Genomic DNA, 18,472 nt, shown 5'->3' with positions numbered 1-18,472 from the left:
CAGAGAGAAGGAAGACAGGCAGAGAGAAAGAAGACAGGCAGAGAGAAGGAAGACNAGGCAGAGAGAAGGAAGACAGGCAGAGAGAAAGAAGACAGGCAGAGAGAAGGAAGACAGGCAGAGAGAAAGAAGACAGGCAGAGAGAAGGAAGACAGGCAGAGAGAAAAAAGACAGGAAGAGAGAAGACAGGCAGAGAGAAGGGGTGTGAGCCATGCATTAGTGACCTGCGTGATTGTGATCGTAACAACTCATAAAATTGGAGTTCATCTTTGATGGATAATATTATCATCCCTTAATGACTATTCCTATCTCTGTCCTGAGGGTACTGTGTATAACTTGTTATCATATGTCTGTTCCACTGTGAATTTTTAAAACTTCCTCCCAGTCCCTTTTAGAGCAGGCTTCTTTGTCCATGCCCACGAAAGTGTCATTCATTCTTGTCGACTACATGTACTAAGAGGAACAGTACCCACAATGGGGTCAAAGTTTCCATCCGTGACGGTTAAGAGCAAGGTCCAGTAAGTTTTTATGGCAATGAGGTTTTTACAGATCCAGTTCATTTGCAATAATGCTTTGGATGCAACCTGCGTGTTTTCTCTCACTGATTTTTTCTGCCCACATAGCAGCTGTATCGGTAAGTAGATGCTACTTCCATAGATATTTAAGAGCATCTGTTGTAGCCTGTTACCCATTTTGTCTTCCCTTGTTTCCTTCCAGATTAACCACCTTTTGAATGGACATGGTAAGAGGCATTTCCTATGCAGTTTTTCTGAGTTGTCTTCAACAAGGCTCAAGTTTTCTTTAAAAACAGTTTTTTTTTCCCCCATTATTTTTCTTTTGGCAGATCATGATACAGATGTTGGTGAACAGAAGGATGTTTCAGAAATCAACTTCGGTGAGCTCAGTGTCTGAAATATTGAGGCCTGGAAATCATGTGTTTATTATTTAAATCATCCGATTGATTGACCAATGAGACACGTCTCTCTGTGTAGTCCTGGGTGGCTTGGAAATTGTTAAAGCAAAGCCAGGGTGGACGTAAGCTGGCGTTCACCCTTCTGCTTCTACCTCAACACATCCAGGACCATGGATAGGCAGCTCCATGCCTAATTGGGAAGGATGTAAAGCACTGTGATAGGATTGCCTTTTGGAGAGACAAGTTTATTGGTGCTTTACCGGCATTAGAAGTTTCTAGAAAACGACGGTGCCTGAGAGAAAGAGGCTTACTTTAGACTGTGTGTGCTCATGTCAGTATAGGTGCAAGTATGTGTGAGGAGACCAGTGGCCAGTTTCAGTTATGTACCTAAGGATCTGTCCACCTTGTTTTTGAGACAGGCTCTCTCTCCCGTCTGTGCCTTGCCAAGCAAGTGACGCAGACTAGTCAGTGAGACCCGGGGGTCTGCATGCTTCTCCCTCTTTGTCTTTGGGATCAAATTACTCCTGGGCTTTTCCTTGGGTTCTGAAGTCCAACAGTTTTACCAGCTGAACCACCACCCCAGGCCCAAGGTTAGCTTTTTCTAAGAACTCTAATGAGCCCTTGCTGGAACTAAGATCACATAGCAAGTTTTCTGTTTATGAAAAACTCATAGTCTATAGTGTGAAGTGGAAGAATGGGTAATTATTATATTAGCTAAATAAACTATAAAGAATAAGACAGTAGTTCTATTTTGTAGGAGAAAGATCCCAAGCCTGGACACGTCAATCATATGTACTGGTGGCTAGGTAGTTGATGAGGTATAAAAGAGTATTTCTATTTGGATAGCTTGTTCAGAAATGTATGTATTGAGGAACCCATGTCATCCAATACCAAGAGGAAAGACATCAAGGTGTTTCCTGTCTTGTCTCTGTGTTCTGCTTCTGGGGTTTCAGAGAAGCCTTTGCATAGTGACATCTTTGAATGGGACTGGTGTCAGTGGAGGGACACTTGGTCACAATCACCTTAGGGTTTGCAAAGACATCCATGTCTAATGCCATCTGAGTCTTGTAATGGGGGAAATGCTGGTTTCCTTATGCAGGAAGACACAGTGGTTAGAGAAGTCCCGTGGTTAGAGACTCACTCAGGATTGCAGGCTGCAGTGGCAAACCGCCTCCGGGTCTTTAGGCCTAAATCACAGCAGCTGAGTCCTGTTTGAAGATGACAGACCTCTCAAAAAGGTGTGGTGGCAAACACCTGTAACCCCAGCACTGGGGAAACAGGGGCAGGCAGTTCTGAGTTCAAGGCCATCCTTAGCTACATAGAGAGTTCACAATCAACCTGAACTATGTTGAGACCAGAAAAGAAAGAGAAACAGACTGGATGAAATGCTGGTACTCTAATTACTTAGTGGGAGAGTGTGGTATATTGTAATCAGTGTTAACATGTAGCAATTATTCGGCATTTCTTCCAATGATGATGATGATGATGATGATGACGATGACGACGATGACGACGATGATTTTGTTGTTGCTGCTGCTGCCCCTGCTGTTGCTGTTTTAAGACAGGGTATCTCTCTGTAGCCCTGGCTGTTCTGAAACTTGCTTTGTAGACCAGGTTGAGCTTAAGCTCAGAAACCTGCCTTCCTCCACCCCAGGAGTGCTGGGATCAAAGGTGGGCACCACCATGCCTGAGTGATGATTAGCTATTTCTGTTTAGAGCACATTCTAAAGCCCCTTTATAGGTAGTATTGTCTTTGAAGTATCATGGATACTCATATAGTTAAGGAAACATGATAATAATTAGTCAAAGCCAAGACTTGAACCGAGGCAGGCCTATTCTGTGCATTTTTAATTAGGGTAAAGTTAAAAATTAATGAGTTAATTAAACATTATTTTAAAAGACAAATGGAGCTCATTCGAGGGTTGGGAAGTTTTCCCATGATCTTTCCCTTTAAGAATCTTAGTTTTATGAGTTCTTTAAGGTCATGGATAAGCAAGTCAAGCAGTGTGTGTAGGTCCATTCTGCAAGGCCTCTGAAAAGTAGGGTCTTGGAGACAGCCATAGATTTGGATGGATCTGCACGTAGTCTCCAAGGGTGTTGTCCCGAGGTTCGGAGGCTGCCTCCTTCCTCTGAGGGGACGTCCACTCAGTGCACTTAGCTAGGTGAAGGGGAGGGGCCGTGAAAGGGCTGGGATGAGATACCAGCTGTAAAGCTCACCTGGACAATGGCCTCCTAGTTCATGATCTCTCTGAGCTCCACTGGTTTTTCTTTTCAAAGGTGTATTTATTCACTTAATGTATATGAGTACACTATAGCTCTCTTCACACACACCAGAAGAGGGCATCAGATCTCACTACAGATGGTTGTAAGCCACCATATGGAAATTGAACTCACAACCTCTGGAAGAGCAGTCAGTGCTCTTAACAGCTGAGCCATCTCACCAGCCCCCCCCCTTTTTTTAATTTAAAAAAGCAAAGCTTTAGAGTTCATGAGCAACATAATCCCTTCTAATTCATCTTAGTTATAAGGTTATTTTTAAAATATCATTATTTTCTACATATAGATGTTTCAACTATATGCGTAATCTGCGCACCAAGCGCATGTTTGATCAGAAAAGGGCATTGGTCCCCCAGGAATGATGTCACAGATAGTTGTGAGCTGCCACGGAGGTGCTGGGAACTGACTTCAGGTCAACTGTAAGAACAACCAGTGTTTTTAACCACCGAGCCATCTCTCTAGGCCAGTTCTAAGGTTCTTGAAGGATTTTTATTCCAAAATTGAAAAGAGGGCATATCAACATGTAATACTTACTGGTTGTTCATATCTACTTAGGTAGAGGGAAAGATTTGCAATTTTAAAGAGATAGATGACTGTATGGAATGAAAGATGCGCAATGGCAAATATTAGCTATACCACGACCTGCCTTTATTAATGTTGACTTCAGATAACATTTTGTTTTTAAATCCATCCCAGCTGCAGGCCTGAACCTCTTTCAAGGGGACATCCTTCTGCCTGTGAGTACTGACAATGACATATAGTCCATGCCTTGGGAATTGTGGTCCCTCTGGAGGCTCAACCTGTGTTCCAGGGCTTGCTCCATATTGAACACTACGGAGAGAAAGCAAAGATTCATGTATAATCTATATCATATAAGAGCATCCCTATAGTTGATAGTAATAAAAAACCAAAAGCACAGAAGAGTATACAAATATCAAATAGTTTATTTGTCCAGTTTTTTTCCCAATTAGCAAAGAATAGAAAGGGAGTATTCCGGCGTGTTTGCAGGTGCTGACCCAAAGTTAACAGTTCGCTGGTCCCTTCATTTTGCTTTTATTAGTGCCTGTGAATCCCCAAAGATTGTCTCTAAGGAGTTCCTGTTATTTTATATTGAGAAGATAAATCCCTAAATTAGTTGTGTTCCTTTCGGTGTGAGTTAAGTGAGCGCTATGAAGTTGACCATGGTCTTCTCAGTTGTCTTTGTTTTTCATTCTTCAGGTCACTTTGTTTTTTTTGTTTTTTTGTTTTGTTTTTGTTTTTCCCCATTTTGATATTATCACCAGATCTACCAAGTAGCTGGTTCCCTGAAGGCATTTTTCTTAGGAGCTTACCCATCTCCCCAGTCCCCATCCACTCTGAAACCCTTCCAGCTCCTGTACTCCGTTGTCCACTTAAAACACTGGTGCTCTTTCACCCTGCTCCCTTTAGGCATCCCTCTTGTATTGTTACGAGTCCCTTTCCAGTTTCCTGACCCCTGTTCCTCTCTACGCCCACCTAAATACCAAGATACAGATATTGAGAACTAGAAGCCAGGACAGACCTGTACTTATGTCACATACATACAAGGGGATTTTATCCAGGTGTAAACAGAAATGAAACTTTCTGGAGGGAAAAGATGGAACTGGACAACATGTTTGCTTTTGTCTTTCACAGAGAACCAGGAATGCCCTGCGAAATCCGACAAGCAGATGGAAGTTCCCCATTCCATACATCCTGGCTGACAACCTGGGTAATGGAGGCTGTTCTTAACTAGACACGGGTTAGCTCTTCTCTCCCGCTTCTCCTGGTCATTGGGTTCAGAACAATAGATAAAGAGCCCTGAGGATTATCTCGTGGGAAGGAAGTCGTGACATTTTTTTTCTTTGTCAGCCTGCGAAAGTGTCAAAGAACAAGTCAAGGTTTTGGGCAGATGACTCAGGAAAGTTATCACTTTCCAAGCACAGCCGGGCGTGGTTCACACGCCTTTAATCCCAGCACGCCAAGCACAAAGACTTGAGTTCCATCCCCAGTATCCATGTAAAAAACAATCTGGAAGACTGACTCATGCTTGTAATCCCAGTGTTCGGACAGTAGAGACACATGAGTCCTTGGGACCTGAATCCGCCAGCCCAGCCCACTTGATGAACTCCAAGACAATGAGAGATTCTGCCTCAAGATAAAGTGAATTACACCTGAAGACAACACCCCACATTGACTTCTGACCCCCCATACTCAAACTTGCACATGTGTACCCATCTCAACACAAGCACGCACACATGCATGCATGCATGCACTCATGCATGCACAGTCATGGTCCAAAGTTACTGCACACATTAAAAGAAATGTTAGCAAAATCAGGAACAACACGAAGAACAAAATCGAATATTTACTTTTTTCTTCCTCTTAAGAAAAAGGCATTCCAGTCCCTGATAGAAATATTAACTGGTAGAAAATATTAACTGGTAGATGCCACGAGCAGGTGCTTGACTGACCCTCAAGTAACTAACTAGTAACTGCACAATGACTCCTTGCTTGCAATTCTTGAGGGGATGAGGGAGAAGTTGACAGGGAAGGCCAGGACAAGGCTGCATCATCTTGCTGGATATCTACTGCTCTCAACATATGTAGATTGTGTTTCTGTATTCTCCAATCACCGTTATCTGTCTTGTTTCTCATGCTTTTTTCCTGTAGCAGTAGTTTATTAATGTGCTATGATCTCCCCAGCAGCAGCTGCACGATGCTCGAATGTTCTGGATTATCGAATGAAAGACACACACACACACACACACACTCACACTTCTATTTTAAAATGCCGTAAACAGGGCAATGGCTAGGTCACTCCCAAACTTCTACGTTGCTAACGCCTCCCCTCCGATACTCCTGAATTATGACTTACTAAAATCTATATTCCATCTTTGTTACCCCAGACCCAAACGGGGTGAGGGGTGGGTGCCTGGGGCCACTCTTCCCCGGCTCTGACTTGATTGTTACACTGTCTCTTCTACAGCTCTCAATCCTGCATCTATCTATTCCTTTCCTGGCAATGGTGATCCCATCCATCTTTGTCAGTTCCCTCGCCCACGAATCCTAAAGTCCCGCCTCTGTCTCCCAGCAACTTTACCGACCAATCAGAACCAGCTGGGAGCAGGGGAGCCTCCGCCTCTCACCTTCGGGATTCTCGTGCAATTTGGGAACCCATGATGCAAGCATTAAGCCAAATTCACAACATTTTCCAGTGAACAGACAGACAGATAAACACTGTTGTTCTCAGCTGTTTATTGGGAAAGGAAGTCATATCCCCACATGTTTTGCCAGCATGTTTGTAAATTCACAGAGGACCTATACTTCCTGGAGCTTTATTTAAGGAGCTCCCGTGGAAGAAGGTTTTTGTTTTTGTTTTTGTTTTTGTTTTGCTTTGGGTTTTTTTTTTTTTTTTCAGTTACTGTTTTTCGTCCTGGTCCTCTCATCTGCACTGCCCCCTCATGTGCCAAGTACTGTACCTTTCCCTGATACGTTTCTGGAGCTCTGCTCTGTCTCAGGGAAGTAAAGGTAGGGTTTTCTAGCATGCGCAGAACTCCTTCCTCTGCATGGGCGCACTGGGGGCCTCGCTTAGCTGGTTCTGGCCTGGCTCTATGTGCTCCCTAACCATCATAAAGCTCTGGACTCCATCCCAGAACCCCATAATGCAGCATGATGGGGAACACCCATGAACCCAGAACTTGGTAGATGAAGGCATAGGAGTCCGAAGTTCAAGGTCAAGGAAATTTCATTGAGTCTAACGTTGTGTTATTCATGCTTCTCAGATCTGCGAGTTAATGTTAGAACAACCAAACGTGAGAAATCTCAGGTCATTATTTTCTCAAATGTCCTTCTTGTCTCTTCCATACTTTGGGAACTAATCGTAAATACAACGGGTTTACAGGTATTTTCTCATTAGTTACCGAGGACCTGTTCTAATTTTTTTTTTTATTAATATTGTCTCTGTGATTCTTTTACCACCTGCGGTCTTCTCTTCAAGTCGTTCAGTGAATTCGCATACAATCCTGTGTCCAGCTACTTTGCTATTTTGTCATGACTAAATAGAGGCAGGGGCCTGCACAGTTTGGAACCTCTGTCACACAGGGGAAAGCATGGTGGCAGCAGTGGGAGGTCGTTGATCACATTACACACACAGCCAGGAAGCAGAGAGAAATGAATGATGCTTAGCTCAGCTCACTGCATCCGTTTGATTCAGCCCAGGACCCCAGCCCGTGGAGTGGCACCATAAACTTACCTAAAATATCACCATAAACCCACCCAGAGCCTTGCTTTCTTGGCGATTCCGCCAAATTGATGATGAAGATTAACGGCTACAAATCCCGATTGAATTTTCATTTGATCCTTTCATATGAGTTGTATACTTCTGCTGAGCGTCTCTGTTGGTTCCTCTTTTCCTTGAGCAAATAAATACACAACCACGCTTTAAACACTGTGAACTCTAACGTTTGAGTCATCCTGCGTTCTGTAGCTCAGGTTTCCTGCTTTGTCACACACTGATGATTTTTTTTGTTTGTTTGTTTTTGTTTTTGTTTTTGGCTCCGTGTTGGAGTGCTGTGGATCTTACCCTCTAGAGAGGAGCTATGTGCTGCTAGGTTCCTTGTAATTCTGATAATTTTGGGATTACTGTGCCAAGAGTTTGGCTGACATTTTGGAGGCTTGGGTTTGGTTTTTGATCTTATATCAAAGCAGATCCCAGAATGCTAGGACATAGTCTTGACCTCTAGGCCTCTTGGGTCTCTCTGGGGTTTTAGTGGAATGCCCAAGGATTTTTCCCAGCCCCTCCAGGCTCCTACAGCTTTAACTACTTGTCATCCCTTGTTTCTCTCTTGCTTTAAAAGGCAAAATGGAGGGTGAAAAGTCTTCTTTCCTCTGGCAACCCTGAGGCCACAGTTCATCTCTGAGCATGGATTGGAGGCGGGAAGTACAGCAGAGGCCATGGAAGAGTTCTGCTCAGTGGCTTTTCTCTCATGGCTCACTGGGTTTGTTATTTTACACATCTAAACTATGGACCAGCGCCATGTATGTGACTGACTTCAAATTTAGTTACCAACGAATCAAGTCACCCCCACCCCAGGAAAGAAACGAAATCTACGTGGAACCTCTGTGTGTTTCGTATCAGTGGTACGGTCGGTCCTCTGTATACCATAAGCTATGTCTATTATCCAAAATCTAAATAATGCCTGCCAATGTTTTACAGATCTGAACGCCAAAGGAGCCATCCTCCATGCCTTTGAGATGTTCCGCCTCAAGTCTTGTGTGGATTTCAAACCCTATGAAGGGGAGAGCTCGTATATCATCTTCCAGAAACTTTCTGGGTTGGTATGAACTATTACAAAGCATGAAAAGCATGCATCCTTAAGTTTCTAAAATGCATGAAAAGCATGCATCCTTAAGTTTCTAAAATAGTTTCATCTATTTTGAAAGCTAAAAGAAACTATAAGAAAAAAAAAAAACAAAAGCAAATCTTAGCATTGGAGCTATCTTTGCAGCCTCAATCTTCTTATTTATTTTAATTTTTATGAATGTATGTATGCATGCATGCATACATGGATGGATGGATGGATGGATGGATGGATGGATGGATGGATGGATGGATGGATAGATGGATAAGTAGCATTTGAAAGAGCATCCAGAGATATGCTGTTACCAAGCAACTTCCAGTCCCTGACAACAATGAAAACTACCAGCAAAGCCCTCCCTATTGGCCCAGATTTCACAGTGGAAAGCCAAAAGGAGACTGTTTGTGGGAAATTCTAGTTTGCTAACACAAAAAGAAAATTGAATTTATGAGAAAAGAAAAAAAAATGATTTCAGGAAAAAGAAGGTGAAGGACCTTCCGTGATAAACTTAGGGAGTCTTTTAAGAGTCCCTAGACCATCTGTTTCTTAGGGAAGTTTGGGGTTCTTCTTGCTGAGGATGCGTCAGAAGAAAGCTAGGCAGTAGATCAGTGACTCTTATTGCTATGAGCAAGTTCCTAATATAAGCAATTTAAGGGAGGAAAGATTTTTTTTTCCTGATTTACAATGTGGGAAGAAATACAGTAAATGAATTATTTATTTTAGCTAGCCTGTATAAAAGGCACAAAATGCTGTTATTTTATTTACAATCTGTAAACCTAGATCGGGCATGCTGTGAGCTATTGTAGCTTACATCTCAGCCCCTTGTTACTTTGTGTTTGAGTCTCACGCAGGTTATTTCCATTCCATCAATCTGTGCTCACAGTCCACTTCTCCTGGCCACGTGCTCATGATCCATCAGGCCTCATTATGGCCTCCTCCTCTCTCTCTCTCTCCTTGTGTTCCCTACTGAGCCCCCCAGACCAGTAACTGAAACCCCACTTATTCTACCCAGCAATTGGCTGTAGCCCCCTTTTTAAAGCCAATACCTTTAAATTTGGGAGCAAAGCTTACACAACAAAGACTGGTGCACTGTGGGAATTCACTCGTCTGGTCTGGGAGCAAGCAACCAGATCTTGGGGACCAGTATTTAGCATTTGTATACACAGCACCAGACCAACTCCCAACAGTTCATAGTGGTGAGGAAGGCAGGGTAAGGTGGCTGGGACATTGCACTCTTAGTGGAGGGAAAATCTCCAAGCCCACATCTGGGTTTGAAAACCTACCCAAACCCATCAATTCCTGAGCATAAAAACCCATCAATCCCTGGGCTTGGCTTGAAATCTCACCAAACTCCACCTTGGAAATCTATACCCTTGAAAACTCTGCCCCCAAGAATATATGAGCCTGCCTCCTGCTCAGTTCGCTGTTGTTTCTGGCCCAAGTAGAAGCAGCCACCATCTTGTGTCTTTCTCAGTAAACCTCTTGTGTGAAGTTTATTGTGTCATGTGACTTTGTGGTACTCCTTGGCTCCTGATGCTAGGATGTCTTTCTCCTCAGAGCTGTAATGTTTGCTCTGGTGAAACCTCCCCACTTGGAGCCACAACACCTCCATTGGGAAAGCCTGTCCTCTTGGATCTAGAACACAGTCAGGGAGTGGAAAGCAGACAGGAAACTGGGCTATAAAACCTCAAGGCAGGTCCCATGTGAATGAAGCTCTTCTCCAGTAAGACTCCACCTCCTAAAGTTTTCATAGCTTCCAAACCAGCTGGGGACAAACATGGGGACCTAAGTGGTATGATCAACTGCCAACAGAAGGCATTCCATGCGTGAGGAATTTAGGGAATCTGCCAGGAGTTCCCTAGGGCGCTTGTCTCTTAGGGAAGCTTTGGGCTTGCCTACAGTGCTTTAGTATGAGGTAGGCAGTCTTCCCATGTGGTCAAATTATATCTAAAGCTATGAACTTCTGCATTCATTAAATCATTTTATCAATGATACTCTTCATAATCACAAACTTTACTTCTACTCCTTATAGGAGATTTGAAAATTCCTTTAAGATAGCATTTAAATCAGCCACAGTCATCATGAAAGGACGGGATTTTATTCTAAAAGCAATAGTGTTGTTCTTTGGAGTGCCCTGTGGGTTTATGAAAGAGACGCAGAATATCAATGTTCTCTCCTTGATGTTTTGCTATGATCCATTTGCCTGCATGGAAGAGGGCTTTTACGATGAACCACCACTCCAAACTGGCCTAAGAGAACACAAAGGTTGCTTGCTGAGAACCTCCCATACTTAGTTCTTTTCTTATCATTGAGCCATGGCTATATGGAAATGCTTTCCATTCTGATTTTAAAAGTCTCCCTTTGAACATTTTGTCTTGAGTTGATCCAAGCAACTGGGCACATGATGCCTTCCTACGATGATGCAACCTTAGTTACGAAGTTGTGGCTCGTTGAGAGGAATCAGTTTTGATGTTGTGATGCGTGGTTAACTAATTAGAACTAACACTACTGTGTTGGGCATTTCCAAACAGACGGAAGAGAGAGCTCTGAATGAGTCTGTGGCCCTAGTCAGCGCCTGGACACTCTAGAGTCTGGCTCACTAGGCTGCTCTGGGACCCTGTCTCTTCCTTCCAAGTTACAGGGTTACAGGTGTCCCCAGATGCTGGCTTTTAAATTGACATTGGGGCTTTAACCTCTGGTCCTCATTCTTGCACGGCAAGTGTTCCACTAAGCAATCTCCCAGCCTCCAATTAAAAACAAAACAAAAACAAAAAACAAACCCAACTTTCTTCTTCATGTCCTGGAATCTTATAAATTTTAGCCATTTAAAATATATAAGCTATATAAACATATAAATTATGACTCTTTAAAATCGTCTTCCTCTCCTTCCTTTTTAAAGGTGCTGGTCTATGGTTGGTGATCAACAGGTGGGACAGAACATTTCCATTGGTGATAGATGTGACTTTAAGGGCATCATTGAACATGAAATCCTGCATGCTCTGGGATTCTTCCATGAGCAGTCGAGGACTGACCGCGATGATTATGTGAACATTTGGTGGGATCAGATCATTGCAGGTGAGTATGAATCCGGCAGAGCGGGAAGGGGCCTGCTACTACCTTGATGGCTTTCCGAGAACATCTGTGTCAGGCCTAGGCCGAGTCTGGGAACAGGAGAGTCGGTCTCTGATGCAGGACTGGTCCCTGAATGGGAGGATGGGTGACTCGCCATGGGGGGGGGGGTCACTTGAAAGTCAGAAGTCTATGCTTCTTATCAGTGTTTTGTTCAAGCACGATATAAACGTCTTTTTCTTGTTGTGATGAGTAAAGGGACTTGGATTTCAGAAGACACTGAGGCTGTTTAATGCATGGCAGCTTCAGAAGGCTACAGTCATGATGATGGCTACTAGACAGACTTCAGGGGGGTTGTGCAACTGTGTGTGTGTACACATGTGTGTTATGTGCATGTGTGTGTACTTGTGTGTGTGGGTATATCCATTTTGTGTGTGTTGGAAAATTTTTATGCCAATTTGAAATAAGAAAATTATACATGTACATTATATATTATATTATATGTATAGATATTTACATACATAATAAATGTATAATATGCATATATTATGTATAGGCAATTATATATAAAATATACATCAGTATATCTGTTTTCAAAATGGCTACAATTTGTCAGATAAAAAAGGACAAAAAGAAGAAAGTTATGGTTTGGTTTGGTTTGGTTTTAATTGGAGATTGGAAGATTTTTTTTTTTAGTGGAACACTTGCAATGCAAGAATGAGGATGAGGGTTCATATCCTCAATGTCAATTTAGGATCACTTGGGAACAAATAACTTTAATTGAGAAAACGCTGTTGTAGAGTTGGCCTGTAGACAAGGCTGTAGTGCCTTTTTCTTGATTGTGATGATCGATGGAAGGGACCCAGCCTTTTATGAGCAATGTCACATCTGGGCAGGTAGTCCTGGTGTGTATAAGAAATCAGGCTGAGAAAGTCTTGGAGAGCAATTCAGTTAGCACCCTTCTTCCATGGCTTCTGCTTCTGTTCCTACTTCCAGGTTCTGTCCCCAACTTCCTTTGGACTGTGATGCGAAAGTCTAAGATGAAATAAACCCTGTCCTTTGGGGCTGATTTTGGTCATAATCATTCATCACATCAGTAGAAACCCAACTAAGACAATGTGTCTGTTTATGTATGAGTGTGTGACTGTATGTGTGCATATGCTGTATGCACATGTGTGTATATGTGCATTAATGTATATGTGTATATGTGTGTATATATGTATATGTATATAAGTGTGTATGCCTGTGTTTATGCATAGATATATATTTATATATTATGTGTATGCAAATATAAGTGTATGTGCCTGTGTGTGTGCCTATGTGCATATATGTATGCATATTTTGCATGTAGGCATTAGTTCAGGATGTGGAAAAGTATTCTTTCAAGTCATAAGGAAATAATGAAACTTCACTATGGTAGAAATGACTTCACTCTTAGCACATATGCTGTCCTGAGTAAATCGTTTTCCTGCATAAGAATTTTTATTTCTATTCCAGTTTCATAAATAGGCTCACGCATGGCCACGTTTATGTAGGCATTTGACTTTTAAGGGCTTGTGAGAACTGTCCCAGCTTTAAAATTAAATCTGAATCCAGTAAAGACTCCTGTCAGCACAGCTTACTTAGTGGTAAAATGCTCAGTGGTCCTTACAGGAGGGCTTGCTAATAAATCAGACTTCCCTAACAGGAAAGCTGTAATCTGTAAAAGCTTTGTTACTGCCATGCAACACACACACACACACACACACACACACACACACACACACACACATACACACACTACATTTTACCATGTAAGCACTAAGCACTGGAGTCATGAGATAGTCTTAGGTGGGCGTTCCTTGAAGCCAGTTTGGGAATCTATTTCCTCAGAGGTGATATTTCAGATAGGACTCAATGTGTTTGTCTCTTAGAGCTGATTTTACTGTAACTGGGTGTGTAGGGACAAGGGGAATAGACTTGCAGACAAAAGTACTACATCAACTGAATACGAGCCTTAGAGCTTTCTTAGACTGCCTATATTTGCCTACAGGTCTGAGTTTCTTACCTTTCTACACATATAGTTGGTTTTGCTGAAATTTTCATTAGCAATAAAAAATCCCATTTCTAAGACTTGAGGGAAGTAATATTCAGTGACATTTAAAGACAGTTTAAGGCAAACAATGTCCATTTATCAGTGAACCCACACTAGCTGGTGCAATCTGCTGATTTGCTCAGTGCTGGGTGAGTCAGGGTTGCTCCGCACATGTCTCCTTCTTATCTCTATTTCCATCACATCTGATTCTGTCTATCTATATTGCCTGCAATCACTGGATTACTGGGCTCCAAGGAGACAGAAACCCAGTGAGACAAACAAAGCCAGCATGACTCCCAGAGTCATTTATGTATTTTACTGTATGTTATCTCCAGCCCCTGCAGCCCCGAGTGTGTCCCAAGGCCAAAACACTGACTGATACACTGTGATGCAGTTTCTGTCCCCATTCTCTGGATCAGGATTGCGTTTCTTCTTTTCCACTAAGGAAAAGATTCAACTTCTGAGGTCGAGCAGAGGTTGACAAGCTATTGACCCATGAGACAGAGCTGCTTTTACAATGAAAACAACCACACCCGCTGACTTATGCCATATATATATATATATATATATATATATATATATATATATATGTATATATACATATGTATATATGTATATATACATATGTATATATGTATATGTATATATATGTGTGTGTGTGCGTGTGCATGTGTGCATGTGCGTGTGCGTGTACGTGTATGTGTATACATGTATGTATATATTCTTCTCTTACAAGAAGACAACTAAACACCTCTCAGCTCTTCCTATCTGGGCGGCTCTTCCTGTCTCTTCCTATCAACAATAAGTTATTGGTGACTGGTCAATTTGAGGACATCGATTGGATTTTGTACCTCAACTCTTCATGTCTCAAAACATCTTCTCTCCTTCCTACTAATGTTTACCGCAGTGCCTTTCCTTTAACAGGAAAATACTTTTCTTCTTACCTTGTTTTCCCTTACACACGTTTTCCTAGACCAAGAAGCATGGGCTTTGACCAAGGCAATTCCTTCTCTCCATCTGCTTACCTTTCCCACTGACCCTGGAAGTTCATTTGTTCCAACACATAAAGTGCTGGACAGGTAGAAAGATGGGTGGAGCTGCTGGTGGGTGTACGTGGTCATTAGGGGAGGTACCTTCACATAATCCTGAATATTTTCCTTAACTCAAAAATTCCTTCTCTTTTTGTTTATAATTCTTGCCTTAGATTTGCTATTTTACTTTATTTCTAAAAAAACCACACACATATACACATTCTCTCATACAATTAAATGAAATACTTGTAATGCATGATAATATATAAGTATGTATATTAATAGAACATGAATACTTTATGGCCATTCCAACAATCTTATACATACTATTTTACAAACATGTATTATGACTTCAATGGGTTAGAACTAAATGTTCAACAATGTATATTCTTTTATATATTCTAATCGTAAGAATATATATATATATATACACTGAAGATGCAATGTTCCCATTTTTGAGGCAAAGAGGAAAGGTTGGAGAGAATAGCATGGCTAAGCAGTACCTGAGGGTTCTCTCCCCAACAGACTATGAACATAATTTCAACACATATGACGACAACGCCATCACAGACCTCAACACACCCTATGATTACGAGTCCGTGATGCACTACGGGCCATTTTCGTTTAACAAGAACGAAAGCATCCCTACCATCACTGCCAAGATCCCGGAGTTTAACACCGTCATTGGCCAGCGCCTGGATTTCAGTGCCATTGATCTAATGAAACTGAATCGGATGTACAACTGCAGTGAGTACCTCTGTACCTGAGGACTGGCTGATGCAGCACGCCCTCAGCCTCTGCTTCTTCTCTTGAATGCGCTGGATAACAGACAGATTGCATAGGCTCGAGCGTTCTCTCTTTAGAAAAAGACATCTCATAGGATAGTTATGTCATATGCATTTATGCATATGATGTGTATGTAAATGCATAGATAGATAGATAGATAGATAGATAGATAGATAGATAGATAGATAGAGGACAAATATAAGGAGCTGTTATTGTTTATTTCCCCTGGCTTCCTTCCAAAGGGTGAATAATTATGTAAAGGTCAAGATAGGGAATGGGCTGGAAAATGTGTTATGCCCTGCAAAACTCTTTCCTCAGGCTAATTATAAAGAATTCTAAGCTTTGAGATGGGGGTATTTTCTAGTTGGGCTCAAAACACAGCATTAGTATACAGTAGTAGTGACTACAAAGCCCATTGTGCTAGCTGCCTCATCTTTGGCCTTGAGTTCACATTGGTCTATTTAGCAAGGAATATTTGCAGTTAATTTCTGGTTCTCTGAGGTACATGGCTCTGTGCCTGTGTTCTAAGAGCTAACCGATGACAGTAAGGGCCTTTGGAAAAGGGTCAGGGAAATGAAAGGCTTGCGATTTTGTCTCTTTTAAACAGTGGTGTTTTAGTGGCTTAAGACATTAACTCTTTGGAATGAGATAACTTGCATTTTAACCGCATGACAAAAATATCACATGTAGCCACAACACATACCCTGTTGGACCAATGTGACTTTGAGAAGATCAACATCTGTGGAATGATCCAGGCAACCAGAGATGATGCTGACTGGGCTCGTGGGGACAGCAGTCAGCCTGGACAAGTGGATCACACCTTGGTGGGACAGTGTAAAGGTTGGTGATAGTCAAAGTCAGAACCCCGAGCTGGTGAATGGCCGCCGGTGGATTGTGCCTTTAGGTTATTGTGTTAATTATCAAACATTGGAAACCTGAAGAAGGACAAAGAATATTTCTCATACCTTAATCATTAACTCAGTAAAAAGTCTCCATGCTATGGAGAGGCAAGATAATATTGAAATGACCCTCCACTCCTACATGCAGGAAACCTTAATTAGACTCACTGGGTGACACAATAAAATTACATGAAAATAGGAAGAGACTGTGTTGGGAAGACATTCCACAGGAGTAAGGCACGGGAGAATGCATATTATCAAAACACATTGCATACATTTGTGAAATTGCCAATAAATACATTCTAAAATATTTTAAATAAAAATAAAAATATACGTTTACCATTATAACATTGGTATGGACATACCTGGTTAATAACATGATGTTTTAATGAATGGTAGTGCTTCCAAGCAGTACTCACCAATGGAAATACAAATATATATATATATATATATATATATATATATATATATATATATATATATAAAATACATATGTATATATATATGTGTATATTCATTCATATAATACATACATATGTATATATATGTATATATGTGTATACATAATATACACATGTGTGTATATGTAGACTATACCTTATACATATATATATATATACATATACATATGCATATACATATACATAGTCTACAGTAGCCTCATAAAGAGCTAAAAGGAAGGAGGCAAAAATCATTTTGATTCAAAGATATTAGAATTATTATATGTAATCAACCTGAAAATGACTATATGTGATACTTTAATTTTTTTGTAGGAAGTAGCTACATTATTGCTCTTCTAAAATTTTATTTGTTTGGTTTTATTTCTGCTTCTTTTTTGTTTTTTTTTTTCAAGATAGGGTTTCTCNATGTAGCCCTGACTGTTTTGGAACTCACTTTGTAGGTGATTCACTTTGTATTTCAGGCTGGCCTTGAACTCAAGAGTTTGGCTTGCCTCTGCATTTCAAAGGCATGATCCCCTCCTCCCAGCTTGACAGTCCTTCTCAGTTTGTCCTCACCTTGTCCTTCCTGGTTCTGAGTGTGTGACAATTGGTGGATCAACAGCAGAGACCCAACTAATTTGGACTATTTACTTTCTTTATTGAAAATGCATAAATGCAGTTCCCCCCACTGCCTGTTGGCGATGATAGGAAATTGTTACTGTGTGCTTTTTCTTAAGATTTCTTGACATTTATAAGGCTCATAAAGCACAACATACGAAACCTTTCCAGAGGGAAGGAAGAAAATGAGGCTCAAAGCTTCTAGCTGGAGACCGTAGCTTCTATGTTTTTATCTATCTATCTATCTATCTATCTATCTATCTATCTATCTATCTATGAGACACAGTCTTATGTGATTCAGGCTAGCTGCAGACTTGCTAGCAGAGGGCAGTGATCTTGAACATCTGATCCTCCTGCTCCACTTTCAAAGTGCTGGCATTATGGGATGCACCACCACAAACAATTTACGTGGTACTAAGGATTGAACTGGGATTCCAATTAAGCTACATCTCTAGGGTCTTTCCGATTTTATTTTAGTGTCTGTTTATCGTGTGCCTGCCAAGGAAAAGGATGTCAAGCCTTTTTGAAAGCAAGTGAGGTTACAGGTTATACTAGCTCTTTAAAAGGCTGGGCTATTTATTGTAAAGTCTCTTGGCCCATGCCAGCCTGAGACTGGATTAGATATCCTTTTGGAAGAGTCAGCTAAATGCCAGGCCACCAAGAAGAATGTGAGAGGTCGTTTGCTGCCACTGCACCCTTCCCCTGAGCCTGGCAGAAGATGAAAGTCTCTGTCACATAGGATTCAGAAGGTCATCAATCCTGAAGTCATCATAAGTTGCCTTTGTCATCGCTGATTGGCCCTCCCCTTTAGGCTCACTACCAGGCTAATAGTCAACTCCCAGAGAGACAAGGAGATGACTGCAGAAGAAGAGGCTTCTGGGAGAATGTTCTAATGTTCTAGATCCTAGGAGGAGAGGACCACAGCCCAGAAGGAATGTACATGTACAGAGAAAGCATATATATATATATATATATATATATATATATATATATATATATATATATATATAT

The 18,472-nt window shown here is 41.4% G+C and overlaps 1 protein-coding gene across 1 annotated transcript in view; it reads left to right on the top strand.

Moving 5' to 3' along the window:
- The first annotated feature begins 509 nt into the window (after window positions 1-509).
- Window positions 510-18,472, top strand: part of Mep1a (meprin A subunit alpha) — a 25,576-nt gene continuing 7,613 nt past the window's right edge. Inside the window, exons 1-9 of the mRNA XM_021218227.1 lie at window positions 510-631; window positions 715-739; window positions 842-892; window positions 3,884-3,924; window positions 4,841-4,916; window positions 8,403-8,520; window positions 11,444-11,619; window positions 15,244-15,465; window positions 16,195-16,344. Coding sequence (XP_021073886.1) covers window positions 566-631; window positions 715-739; window positions 842-892; window positions 3,884-3,924; window positions 4,841-4,916; window positions 8,403-8,520; window positions 11,444-11,619; window positions 15,244-15,465; window positions 16,195-16,344 — 925 coding nt within the window. The 5' untranslated portion in view covers window positions 510-565. The remainder of the gene's footprint in view (window positions 632-714; window positions 740-841; window positions 893-3,883; window positions 3,925-4,840; window positions 4,917-8,402; window positions 8,521-11,443; window positions 11,620-15,243; window positions 15,466-16,194; window positions 16,345-18,472) is intronic.

This window comes from Mus pahari, chromosome 18 (assembly GCF_900095145.1).
Source record: "Mus pahari chromosome 18, PAHARI_EIJ_v1.1, whole genome shotgun sequence".
Taxonomy (NCBI): Eukaryota; Metazoa; Chordata; class Mammalia; order Rodentia; family Muridae; genus Mus; species Mus pahari.
Note: the sequence above shows the minus strand (reverse complement) of the source record. Positions and strands in the feature narration are given on the sequence as shown.